At 40.5% G+C, this 12,920-nt stretch overlaps 1 protein-coding gene across 2 annotated transcripts in view; it reads left to right on the top strand.

Moving 5' to 3' along the window:
* LOC147747315 (cytochrome P450 2J2-like) overlaps positions 1–12,920 on the top strand; it is a 423,976-nt gene that overhangs the window by 202,014 nt on the left and 209,042 nt on the right. For both annotated transcript variants that reach the window (XR_015307548.1, XM_086953115.1), the window contains exon 6: positions 4,244–4,385. Coding sequence is in view for 1 of the 2 variants with exons in the window: in XM_086953115.1 (XP_086809241.1) it covers positions 4,244–4,385 (142 nt within the window). In the remaining variant the exon portion in view is untranslated. The remainder of the gene's footprint in view (positions 1–4,243; positions 4,386–12,920) is intronic.

The raw sequence follows: 12,920 nt of genomic DNA, 5'->3' as shown, positions 1-12,920 counted from the left end.
CCCCCCCCCCAGCCCTAGACTTCACTATACTGGATGGGAAATGTCCCCTGTCACTCAACCCCTAAAGGTTTGGCCAAAGCCAACTTCATCTGGAGCAAGGAAAGCTCCAACCCCGTGAACAACAAATACACATTGTCCACCTTGAAAAATTCAATGTCCTTGTACCTGAGATCCAAACACACTATCCTGCCTTTCTAACTGTCCCTGCAGAAAACTTGCATCTCTTTGTTTAATTTCTTTCTAGCCTTGTCTATGACAGACGGTTTCACCACTTCAGGCCATATTCTCCTGGGGAAAAATTCCGTCCACATGATGTGACAGCCTGCCCAGAGCTTGTGGATCTACCGTAAATCATCCTTCACTGCCTTAACAAGTGCTAGACCCTTTTGCACAACCATATCGTTCTGCCCTTTGTGAATGATGAGCACTTCTGGACATTACCCGCCTACTAAAAGCTTGTTCAAACATGGTATGAGCTCTCTCCACTACATATTCCCTCTCCCTACCCAGGAGATAAAGTAAACGCCCTTGTTGAAACCTATATTGATTCCATGACTACTTGCCCTAGCTTGCCGCTCAGCCCACTTAAAGAAAGAGTGGCCCACAATCAATATTTTCATCCCGCCACCTGCGGCCCGGCAACAGAACCTGAAAAAGAAAAAAGTTGACAACCTGTATGTTACTCTCCCCATCTACCTTCCCCCGATATATCTACGAAAGCAACCTTATGTCCATCTACCCATATCCGTGATGCGCCTAGGACCCCATCCCTGTCTACTTGCTTCAGTCGCTGCCCCAATCCAAAATGAATGATTCCCAAACTTGGTCGTGTCTAGGCCCAAACAACACAAAGCTTTGCGCAAAACCTCCAGTAACTGGAAAGCCGTAACCGGCTTGGCATTGTCATGCTGAAAAACTCTCCCCCCAACTACCACCTCATCTCGCAAAGCCTCTGCCCAATGTGTCGGGTAAATGTCCGCCAATGGATAATATTTCAATAGCACCATCTTCCTTGAAAAGCACATTGTACCAGAGTGAACCCCTACTGCCGCTGCCCCCAGCAGTTCCAAAATCCGAAAGGCCCCAAAAATGATCCAGGTCATAATGGCCGAAAATAATACGATTTCCCTATTACCCGAGCATACCGCCTGAGAGACAGAATTAATTTTACCAGAATGTCCAATGTTCGAGGCCGACGTATCAGCCCCCCAGACCCCACTTCTGTTGCCCTGACCTCCAATACTCTTTTCCCCAGTTCCCTTAAAAGCAATGCCCAACAATTGTCCTGCTATGGTCACACTCGACTGCCCCTTCCCTATGAGACAGAGGATGAAATGAACTATGTTCTCCAACCCCACTCCCAAGATCTCTTCGTGGCCCCCCCACCAGGAATTCCGCTGATGCCTGAAGGTATGCCCTCCTTGCAGAAAGGACTAAAGATTCCACTACCAATTGTAGCATTCTTTCTCTCCTATGGACACAGCTCCTACATGTCTTCCCCCATTCAGCCTCCGTGGCCAGCCCATGGAACGTCTCCCACTGCAAACAAGACAAAGCATCTGCAATGTCACTGTCCACACTGGGAATGTGTTGGGCTCTGAACTTTATAACAAATCTCAAACAATGCTGTACAAACACCTGCAGCAGCTGCCACAACTGTGGCTCCCTGGCCGACTGACATGTTGTCCAGGTGGAAAAGATCTCTCTTGTGACTTAGCTTTGTCCCCTATAGTATGATTGCTTCCACCAAGGAAAACAATTCCCAAAAAGCAATGCTGTGCTTTCCCTCTTTCCATGCTTTTGGCTATTCCTCGGCTCACCACTGTCCTTGCCAATACTGGCCAAAGCCGTAATATCCTGCTGCATCAGAAAATATTTGGGCATCCCAGTCAATATCTGCTAATAAAGTCAATGGAATCTCGTTAAAACCACAGTTAAGCTACTATGGTAGAGCTACCTACCTCTGGTAAGTGCTGTCTGGGTGTGTGAGGTTGTTGCTGGTTACAACCTGGTTATTTCGTATATTTAACAACCCACTGGATTTCAGTTTCTGACCATTTAATTGTGCTCTGCCACTTGGTCAATGTTCTATCAGAGTAGACATCTCTTTCTCAACAAGGAGATGAAGTGGGCATTTGCCGGAGGTACAGACTTACATGCCTTAGGGTCTTGTGTATGAGTACAATAATGTGCTCAAAATAGGCAGGAGATTTTACATTAATTATGGCGCGTAAAGCATCTCCATTGATATGCCACTCAGGCACTTTGTTGATTTTGGTGCCACTATGGTATGTGTTTTTCATATGCGGAGGCTGCGCGCGTCAGCATGATTTTGATTCTTGTTTCATCTAGCACTAAATGTCCCTTTTCTACATGAAACTTCTCCTTTTCTGTGTCTTATGAATATGTCTGTTGTGCTGCTCTGGAACATAAGAAACTATGGTTTCATTTTCTCATAACTTCTGCTCCTTACATGCGCTTGTGGTGCCAGTCCAACTGAATATTGTTTAGTCACGGGTAAGATCCACATTTGTCATTCTAGATGCACACTATTATATTTTTATGTGTCTGAATTCAAGCTACTTGCAGAGTGGAAGTGGTAACTGGAAAGATGCAGTGCCGGCTTGTGTAGGGCGTTCCACCGGGCGGTGACGTGGGGCAGGGGAGGGGCAGGGTGGGGGTTGTAAAATACGGGAAACGGGCGATTACAGGTAAGTAACATAAAAAATAAATAAAACGAATTTTGTTGCGCGCGCTGCAATGCCAAATGCAATGCAGCGTGCGCAACAACATTTGTTTTATTTATTTTTTACGTTACTTACCTGTAATCGTCCGTCTCCCGTATTTTACACCCTACCACCCTGCCCCTCCCCTGCCCCACGTCACCGCCCGGTGGAACGCCCTACATGAGCCGCACTGGTAAGATGTGATGTTTATATAATGAAAAGTGGTAGCCTAGCCTATGGTGACGAGTTTAATGTCTCTTCTTCCACTTCATCATCATCATTCATAGCCCCTATACAGATCAAAGTGCAATTAGCACCAGCCTCCAGCTGCATTTGTAGCCTGCTGCACGACACTCACCTCACATCATTCCTCAGTGGTTTTTCAGTGATTTCCTCATTTCTTTTTTTTTTACTATCTTTGACAAGAGTGGTACAACCCGCTGGATGCACTAGTTGGCATCTTCTCATGCATTGATGCTGTCCAAACTGGCTCAAGCCACCTACTCGCATCGCTAGGACCAATGTGAGCTTGAAGCTTCGAAGGACAAGCAGTAGGAACGCGCATGCAGGGAAAGGTCATCAGAGCAACTGACCTTTTTCATGGCTATAGGATAGAGAGCAGTGTAGAATCTTGTTTTTGTCTCATGAGGTGGCCTTTATAGTTCCCAGTCAGTAGATGGACACAGTAGAGAAAGTTGAATGAGCTCCCATACAAACTGACTTGGAAGATTCATGAGGATTATCTGTTCTTTGCCTTCAGGTTATCGTTTGGCTCCTGGAAGCTTGACCACACTTAAAGGGTACTATTCCGAGATATGAATAGGGTGTCACGTACTAATTATTGGAGTCGTACAGTGTAAAGAACAGGAGTGCATGTGTATTCTTGACAACTGTTTTTTAGCTTGAGCACTCCATGTGAGTGGATATGTTTTCCAGCTGCCTCCATCATGTCCTTCCCTCCGCCGCTTGTGTTTTTGTCACCTGTGTGCTTCTCTGCCACCTGGTTCTCGTGTTTCTCCCTCTCGCCTTTCTCTCCCCCTCGCCTTTCTCTCCCCACCTCTGCTTGCATTTCTCTTTCTCACTCATGTGCTTCATTGCTCTTCCGGTCTCGATATAGCTTTTTCTGACCTGTGTGCTTCTTCCTTTGTCTGTTCTTCCTCATGTGTTTCTCCCCACCCCTCATCCTCTGCCAACTTTCCCAGAACAATTCTGCATTGTAAGATTGATAAGAAAACTGCATTAATGCTACTTTTCTTTTGTTTACCAATCCATTTCTGATTGGTAAAGAAACAAACGAGATCTGGTTATTTTGTAAGTGCTCACATGCAGTGGCCTCAAAATGACAAGACTGTTTTGTTGCACCTTTTGTCTTTCTGTCTTCTTTAGCCTTGCTGCACAGGGCAGACCGATTAGTTTTGCAAGTGCCTGATTATTACATTGTTGGTTTAGTCAATAAAAAAAAAATTATTTTCCAAACAGTTCAAGGGTATTAAAAAAAAACTATCTTCTCCAAACAGTTTAAGAGTGATCCTAGCTCAACTTTTGATGAGGAAAATTTGGCACAGTGCACCTTGGATCTGTTCTTCGCAGGCACCGAAACAACTTCAACTACTCTGCGCTGGGCTATTCTGTACATGGCTGTAAACACAGAAATCCAAGGTAATGTTAATCAGAATTAAGAATGGATCACTCATTTTATCGAGGTATTTCAACGTAAATTTGAAGGATATAACTTTGTTTGATAGATTAAATGTTACAGAGCCGTAAGCATATATTCTGAGTTGACTGCAACAGATGTTACCCCACTGGCAATGTTAGTAAAAAAAAAAAAAAACTCAAACTTCTAGAGAAGACAGAATATGGGAACCTGGGAGAAGAAATTGAAAAATAATAATTACTGTTTAAAATATGTTCATTGAAAATTATTTAGAGAGCTGTAAATTCCCTGAAAGAATATTGAACTGTTGCTAAGGCATCATACCACTTCTCAAGTTTTATTTTTTCTGCTACTTTGTTCATATGAACAATAGTCAAGCAAATGGTTTGTTAAGAAGGGGATTATGCATATTTTCCTTGTCAGCACCAAATAAATCAATGTGCATAAGATCACAGACAACCTAGCTATCAAAACACTAGACCTGTAACATACAATGCATGTTAAAATTCTAGCCTGGATTATTTCTTCAGGCTGCTAACTGCATGGAAGTTAAATGTGAAAGAAAACTGCAAATGGCCATGAGAGTTCAATTTCTTGATCAACCACCAATGCTCTAGACACACCTCGACCAGTCCCATCTTCAAGCACTCTTATTTAAATCAATTATACATTGCTGGGCCCCTACAACTTAAATCACACACTGACAGTGCTATAGAGGAACCTGCATCGTTTAAATGCAATTGTGATTTCTTTCCTCTGCCTGGTGGAAGTGTGTTTTTTTATTTTTTATTTTAAAGTAAGTTTATTGGAACTAAAGCAAAATACAATTGGATAATGCATTACATTTGAAAATGATAATACATTTAGGAATAATAAACATAATACAGTTTAAGGGAGGGGTAGGGGAAGGGTGTGTGCAAGGTATGAAATAGGAGTAATCTGATAATTATATTCAAAGAGGGACAATATTCAGAAAAAAATAGTAGTATACAAAAATAAGCAATAATACTATCAGTAAATGTACATTCAGGGAGGTTGAAGCACTTCTTCTTCATTAGGTGGACAAGTGAAAGATAGGTTCTCATGTTTGTCTATAAAGTTAGTTACTGGGGACCCTACGGCTTAATGTTTAAATACAAGTGATATAGGTTGTATAAATGTAGTATCTAGTCAATGATTAAGGCAGATGGCATACCACGGATCACTGACACAACATGGTCTCCTATAATATTGTAATAAAATAATAAACAACAAACTTTAATGGAGGGCCCAAGGGGTGTAAGATTACCGACCTACTTACTTCCTGTCCCCCAATCTCAATATACTAACAAAAATGGGACAAAAGAGGTCAAATACCATGTGGTTAAGACAGAAACAGAACAAGTGGCACAGGCTGTATTGGAAATACGTGTCACCAAAGTATACAGAAAACTCATCAGCCCACCCAATGGCGGAGCATCATCATCTGGGATTTTTGATTGAGATACCAGTTTTTCTTTTTCAAAACTCTCAGATTATGATGCTCCGCCTCAATGAAAATGAAAACCACCCGCCCACAATAACATATACAAACCCACACACATTATTTACAACTTTAAATACAACATACCATAATTAAACATCACATAACTAACACTATATAACACTCTACTACTCTTCAAAATAATGTCAAACTCTAAACTACCAAAATAACCCCAAGCTACACACAAAAATGAACATTTAACACCCTAACAAATCTGACTACACTACTACTACCTCCCCGCCCTAAAATTATCTTAAAAGTAAATTAAATCAAACTTACCTTACCTGACAAAACACAATAGAACGCTATACAAGATTCCACAACATAACATAACATAACTCCCAACCGCGAGGTTTTGTCTTGCAAAATGACCTAAAAATAAAACAGATAGAAAAGTAAGCAAATGGAAAAAAATGTCCACGTAATAAAAATGAAAAAAGGGGAGACGATGTAGCCTTACGGCTAGGGCAGTCAACCTCGGAGCTAGGGAGCTGGGTTCGAGTCTTGGCAATAATGCTTAACATCCTGTGATTCTGGGCAAACACTTAGGGGCCCATTAGGATCTCGGGCAGATTTCCACCGCCCACATGGCGGTGGCGATTCGCCCGAGATCCGCCCCTGCCCATTTTCCCCCACCATATTCCTATGGCGGGGTGACTGCGGCAGACGTGAAGACCGTCCGTCACTTTTCCGCCCGATCAACAAGTTGACCGGGCGGAAAACAGTTTAATATGGTGGTGGTGTGTGTTAGAGACCGACAACCATATTAGCATGGGGCGGAAACATGCATTTCCGGAAAGGCATGCGGGAGTTGCTTGTGGTGGCCCGTTGTGGCCCCCATGGACTCCTTGGGGGTGGGGGCTGCACATGGGCAGTTCCATGCACAACATGGCAGGCACCGTATGGTGCCTGCCATGTTGTGCATGGAAGTGCACAACATGCCTTCCTGGCATTGTGCACCACCCGCCACAATGTCAGGAATGCAGGATGCGCCCGCCACTGTGGCGCAGCGCATCTTAATGTCCCCCACGGGACCCCCGCCCTTATGGCGGGCGGTCCAATTTCACGATAGGATGTCCGCCCGCCATCCTAATGGCCTCTCAAATCTCCCTGTGCCTAACAAAAATGAATGTGTCAATCTGTAATTAAACTGCTGCTCATATAAAGCGCTTTGATATCTTCGGGTCTAGTTTGTGCTATATAAAACTCTAAAGAAATATTTAAAAAAGACAACCTCCCTGTAGACAAGAAAGGAGAAATAATAAAAAAAATCAAAAAAATTAAATATATATTTTTATATTTCGAAAACAAATATATATATATACAACAAATGTACAAAACATGTCAATTATATATTAACTACCATATGAACACAAAACATAACATATAATATCTAATAAATATTAAAATATATACTTCTTTGATGTACTTACTTTCAACTTATAAAATTACAAGAAAAGTATTGTGACTGAGCAAACACTAGAACAATGTTCAAATAAAAAATCCTATGGTACAAAAATATATTCTATAACAAATTTATAAATTATTTTCTATATAATGTTTTTTAAATAATATTTAATATGCTAAATACTAAAAGCAAAATGTAGAAACTAAAGCAGTGTAGAAGAATACATATTATATAATGGTATCACAAAAATACAATTATATAAAATGTATAAAAAAATGTAAAACAAATGTACTAAAATGCCTACTTCTCTTTAAAAGAAAGGATAAATACCAAAAACCAAAAAGTCTATAATGAAAGTACTGAAAATATACTTATTTTACTTCTACATGACTATGCTTGCATAAAAATGTACCATTTTTCAAAATTGTTAACAAAATGTATGTCAAAATATATTTTCAATGTTCTAAATGTACATTAAAATATATGTTAAAATGGTTTATGCTTTATAATGTATTCTGACTAACATCAACATGTGTTAATCTTTTTTTTCGGTATTGTCAAAAATTGTGTAACAAAAGTGAATAAAAACAATTTAATTGTGAACAACTGAAGTAATACATTTTTTGTGAATAGAAATGTTATCAATAACATTTAACATATGTATCTTTTCTCTTTTTTGATTTACATATAAAGTTTAAAAAATTACTATATAATAAATCATGAAAAATTTATTTTATAACTCCAAAACCAACTAAACTCAGGGAAAGTGCTGGATAATAAACCATAAAAAATTACTATTCCAACTCCAAACCAACTAAACTCAGGGAAAGTTCAGGATAATAAACTTTAAAAAATTACTAATCCAACTCCAAAACCAACTAAAATCAGGGAAAGTGCTGGATAATAAACTACAAAAAAAATTTAGAAATCCAAAACAAATAAACTAAGGGAAAGTGCTAACTAATGTAAAAATGTTAAACATATACAAATAAAAAATGTCAAAACTATAAAAAAAAGTTTTTATTGAAATATAAAAAAGTTAAAAATGTAACACAAACACTTCCAAAGATTGCTAAAAACATTTTTTTAAATTCGGTATAAATTACAATGCTTAGAAATTCTTTAAAATAATAACTAACATTTGGGTTTTTCTCTCTTTGTACAAAAATTAAAAATTAAATTTCCCATGATTTTTTTATAAAAATTTAACTTTATACATTTTTCCACATTTTTGTTTTTTTCAATTAAAAAAATCATTTTAAACAAACATTTTTAAATTACTCCCCACTCTTATCTCCTATAAACCAAACACCCTGCTCCTAAAATTCTACATAAAATTTCAAAAATAATTAATACTTTAAACAAATATTTTCAAATTACTCCCCACACTTATCCCCTATAAACCCAACATCCCACTCCTAAAAATAGGTGAAAATACAATAAAAACATACATTTTAACATTAAAAAATAAATGTATACATATAAAATAAGTACTACTAAAATTATAATAAAGAATTTAAACAGTAAACAAAAACAAAAAAATACAAATTGTAGATAATATTGAGAAAAATATTTTTTACATCGATATTTTCGAAATCGATATTTCAAAAATACACAAAAATCGATATTTTTAACAACGAAAATACTTGCCACAAGATATTACACCATCGATATTCTTGACTCAATATTCATGCAACTCGATATTTCTCTATCGATATTCTGTCTCTTCACTGGGATACCACCGTGCCTGAAAAGATAACTGGGTGAATTCCATCCAATTTTTTGTTATTTGTTAAAATGCCACTGGCAATAGAAAATCCAGTAGATGCACATCAAATAAATCTATGTCCCAATCATCAGACAGACTTCCTAAAAAAAAATAACATTAGAGAAAGGTACTTTAAAATGGAAAATAGAGTTAATCTGATTCCAGACTTGTAACAATAACTCATGTATGAGAGGATATGTGAAGAATAAATGTTTTAAATCTACATGTGGTGAGGAATATGACCAACAAGTATCAGTAAGGTCTGGGTAAACTTTGTGTAATGTTATGGGGACAGAAAGAGTCTGTTATGAATATAAAACATGCCTGAATTTTCGTTAGGATATCAAGCCTTTCCTAGCAGAGAGGAAGAAGGAGGTAATTTGGGTCCCGAGGGAGTAAGTTGGTCTCCCTCTGCTTAATCTTTGGTCGATGGGGTATCCGAAGATATTGGAGTATACGCCTCACTCACTTATCGTGACATGCTTCATCATAGGCGTCTATTCACACCCAGGTAAGATGGTCCTACCTGGGTGGACACAACCAAAGATGTGATGGGAGATCTTATATAAAGCAAGTACTGGTCATGAAGGGAACCAGATGAGTGATAGTAAAAATGCCTTCAGGTATACCCAAACAATCCAGTGGCACACCAAATGGAGCTATCCATGAATACACTAGGTCTCCTTCAAATAGTCAAAAGCCCCACACACAATAAAGGACACACCCTAGACCTAGTCTGGACGTCTCAAACCCGGTCCAAGCTTATAGATATCAGCCCTTGTGTGTGGTCCGACCACTTTCTTATCAGCCCAAACCCCCGCCCAAATGGAAAACGGTACGGAAATGGAATCTAATTGAACCCACAATGTTAGTAGAAACCCTCCTCAGGTCCCCCCCCCCCCAACGCTATAAAGGGCAACCTTGATCAGGAATGCAAAACCCTCACGGATAGTCTACGAGCAGCAATAGATCATGTCGCTCCAGAGAAAAGGGAAAGGATCAAAGATAAGGGAAAAGGGGCACCCTGGTTTAATAACTCATTAAGGGAAGCAAAGATAAAGCTCCGCCACTCAGAGAGGCGTTGGCGCAAAACTAACGATCTAGCTGAGCGACAAATCTACAAAACGCAGCTCAAGCATTACAAAAAACTTATCACTGCCACCAAAGCAGAATACTATGAGACCAGAATCACTTCAGCGGCCAACAAACAGAAAGAGACCTTCAGAATATTGAAGGAGCTTAGCCAAAAGATGGAACAGAAACCAGAGGACGGCAACATTGACTGTAACACATTCCAAGCCTTCTTCCTGCAGAATGTGAGAGACATCCTCTCTGATATTGACAACCGGACTAATTTCAGTTCTGTTCACCTACCCCAGGAACCCCCCTCAGATCTTATGCTCACTAGCTTCCCCACACTGGACCCTGTTTCCCTCCGTCAAATCATGACTCGTATCAAAACAGGTTCCCCTTCAGACCCCTGCCCCCCCCAAATTCTTCACAATGGCACTTCCTGCCTTATAAAGCCATATCATCTCCATGCTTAACCACTCCCTGGAGTCCGGGTATATGCCATCTAACCTAAAAGAAGCTAGAGTTATACCCCTTTTAATGAAATCTGGGGCGGACGTGGCCAATCTTAAAAACTATAGGCCCATATCCCAGCTACCCTTCCTTGCAAAAGTCATGGAGCAGCATGTCCTTAAATCACTCTCCTCTTTCCTGGAAAACAACCAACTCCTCCCGCTCGCCAAGCAGGCTTCAGAGCACACCACAGCACTGAGCTGGTCATGCTGACGGGGCTTGACGAGCTTAGATCCATGGATGACAGTAAAAAGCCCAGTGCCCTGATCCTATTGGACCTATCAGCGGCGTTTGATACTGTCAGTCATGAGATACTACTGACCAGACTTTCTACTTTGAGCATCAATGGTCAAGCGCACCAATGGCTCAAGTCCTTTCTATCAGGCCGGTCCCAAAGAATTCAGCAGGGCGAGCAGATATCAGATAAAGGGCTGCTTAGTTGCGGCGTCCCTCAAGGCTCCGCTCTGTCTCCACTACTCTTTAATATTTATTTACAACCACTGATAGTAGCTTTAGCAAACGTGGACTGTAAAATATTCAACTATGCTGATGACACTCAACTTCTCCTCAGTATACATAACACCCCCTCGCCCAAGCACATGTTCAAAATGTGCTCAGATTTACAGTGAGCTGGATGTCAGCAAACTCGCTGAAAATGAATCCAGACAAAACAGAGATTTTAGTCATCCCTTCTATCAACTCCCCCTGGAATGACCGTTTTTGGCCCCAGGAGCTAGGCCCCACTCCTACCCCTGTGCCAGTTATGAAGAGCCTTGGTCTGAAAATCAAGTCAGAGCTCTCAATGGCCAATCAAATCACCTCGGTGGTCGGTACATGCACTAGCCTGATCAGACAGATGCGGAAACTCGCCCCTCTTTTGACCACCACCTCAATACAAATGTTAGTTTCGGCCACCATCGTTTCAAGGTTGGATTATGTCAATGCCTTATACTTGGGCCTCCCTCAGAAACTAACCAACAGACTCCAGGTGGTCCTTAATGATGCAGCAAGACTGGTCTTCAGGCTTCCTAGAAAATCCCATGCCCCCCGCTGTTACACAAACTACATTGGCTCCCCATTAGGCAGAGAGCAAAATTCAAGGACATCTACATTACCCATAAATCAATCTATGGCCAAGCCCCAACCTATATAAAAGAACGCCTAGAGGCCTATGTACCTGGTCGCACGCTATGGTCCTCCAAGGCTGGTCGTCTATCCTGCCCCCGATACAAGCTTACATCAAAAGGAGGCAGAGCCTTCTCTGTCGAGGCCCCTCAGCTCTGGAACGAGCTTCCTGAACACCTCCGTAAGGAACCCTCCCTGCTTCTTTTCAGGAAACAACTAAAAACTATCCTGTTCAGAGAATCATTTAGCACTGCTTAAACTCACGCATCAACCCAGTGTCGTCTAGTTGCCCACCCTCTCCCCCCCAGCGCTGATAGACCTGTCGGTGATTCAGCGCTATATAAATGTCAATTAACAATAACAATATGTTTAATTGGTGGGTACCTGGGGCATGAATAAAAACGTAAAAACTTTGGGGTTTTCTGAATGTAATTGTTCAGTTGTACCCCTTGCAAAGTGGCAACATGTTTCAGCCCACACTAGGAGCTCATGTGGTCTGGGGCCTTCGTCAGGGCTACTGCTTAGTGTCCCTGCTTCTGAAAAGGTGGACGCATTCCATGCACTAAATTGAGGCCTAATGCGCTCACCTGTCTTCACTGTGTCCTCAGTGAATTTGATCCCCCATAAATAAACTTTTAAATGTTTGATGGCCCAAAAACAAGCCAGGGCTTCTTTCTCCACCAAGTCCAGATACTGGACATAGCTTAACAACTAGGATGGTTAGCTAAATGGTTACTCCTACTACAGTGGTAACATTAGAGTTTGCTGATCTCTGCATCCCAAACGTGGCAGGCATTCCTGTCTGGTTTTATTTTACGTTCGGTGTTGTCAATAGATAGGTTTGCAATTTCTGACTCCTGCTCGGGTTCCATATTGGAAGGTTTTTTTATTTCTTTGATACACTGGTGGTAGTGACTTCCTAAAAAAAATTAACATTAGAGAAAGGTACTTTCAAATGGAAAATAGAGTTAATCTGATTCCAGACTTGTAACAAGAACTCATGTATGAGAGGATATGTGAAGAGTAAATGTTTTAAATCTACATGTGGTGAGGAATATGACCAACAAGTATCAGTAAGGTCTGGGTAAACTTTGTGTAATGTTATGGGGACAGAAAGAGTCTGTTATAAA

This window comes from Lissotriton vulgaris, chromosome 1_1, assembly GCF_964263255.1.
Source record: "Lissotriton vulgaris chromosome 1_1, aLisVul1.2, whole genome shotgun sequence".
NCBI classification, from domain to species: domain Eukaryota; kingdom Metazoa; phylum Chordata; class Amphibia; order Caudata; family Salamandridae; genus Lissotriton; species Lissotriton vulgaris.
The sequence above is the reverse complement of the archived record's forward strand: the minus strand, read 5'-3'. Positions and strand labels throughout refer to the sequence as shown.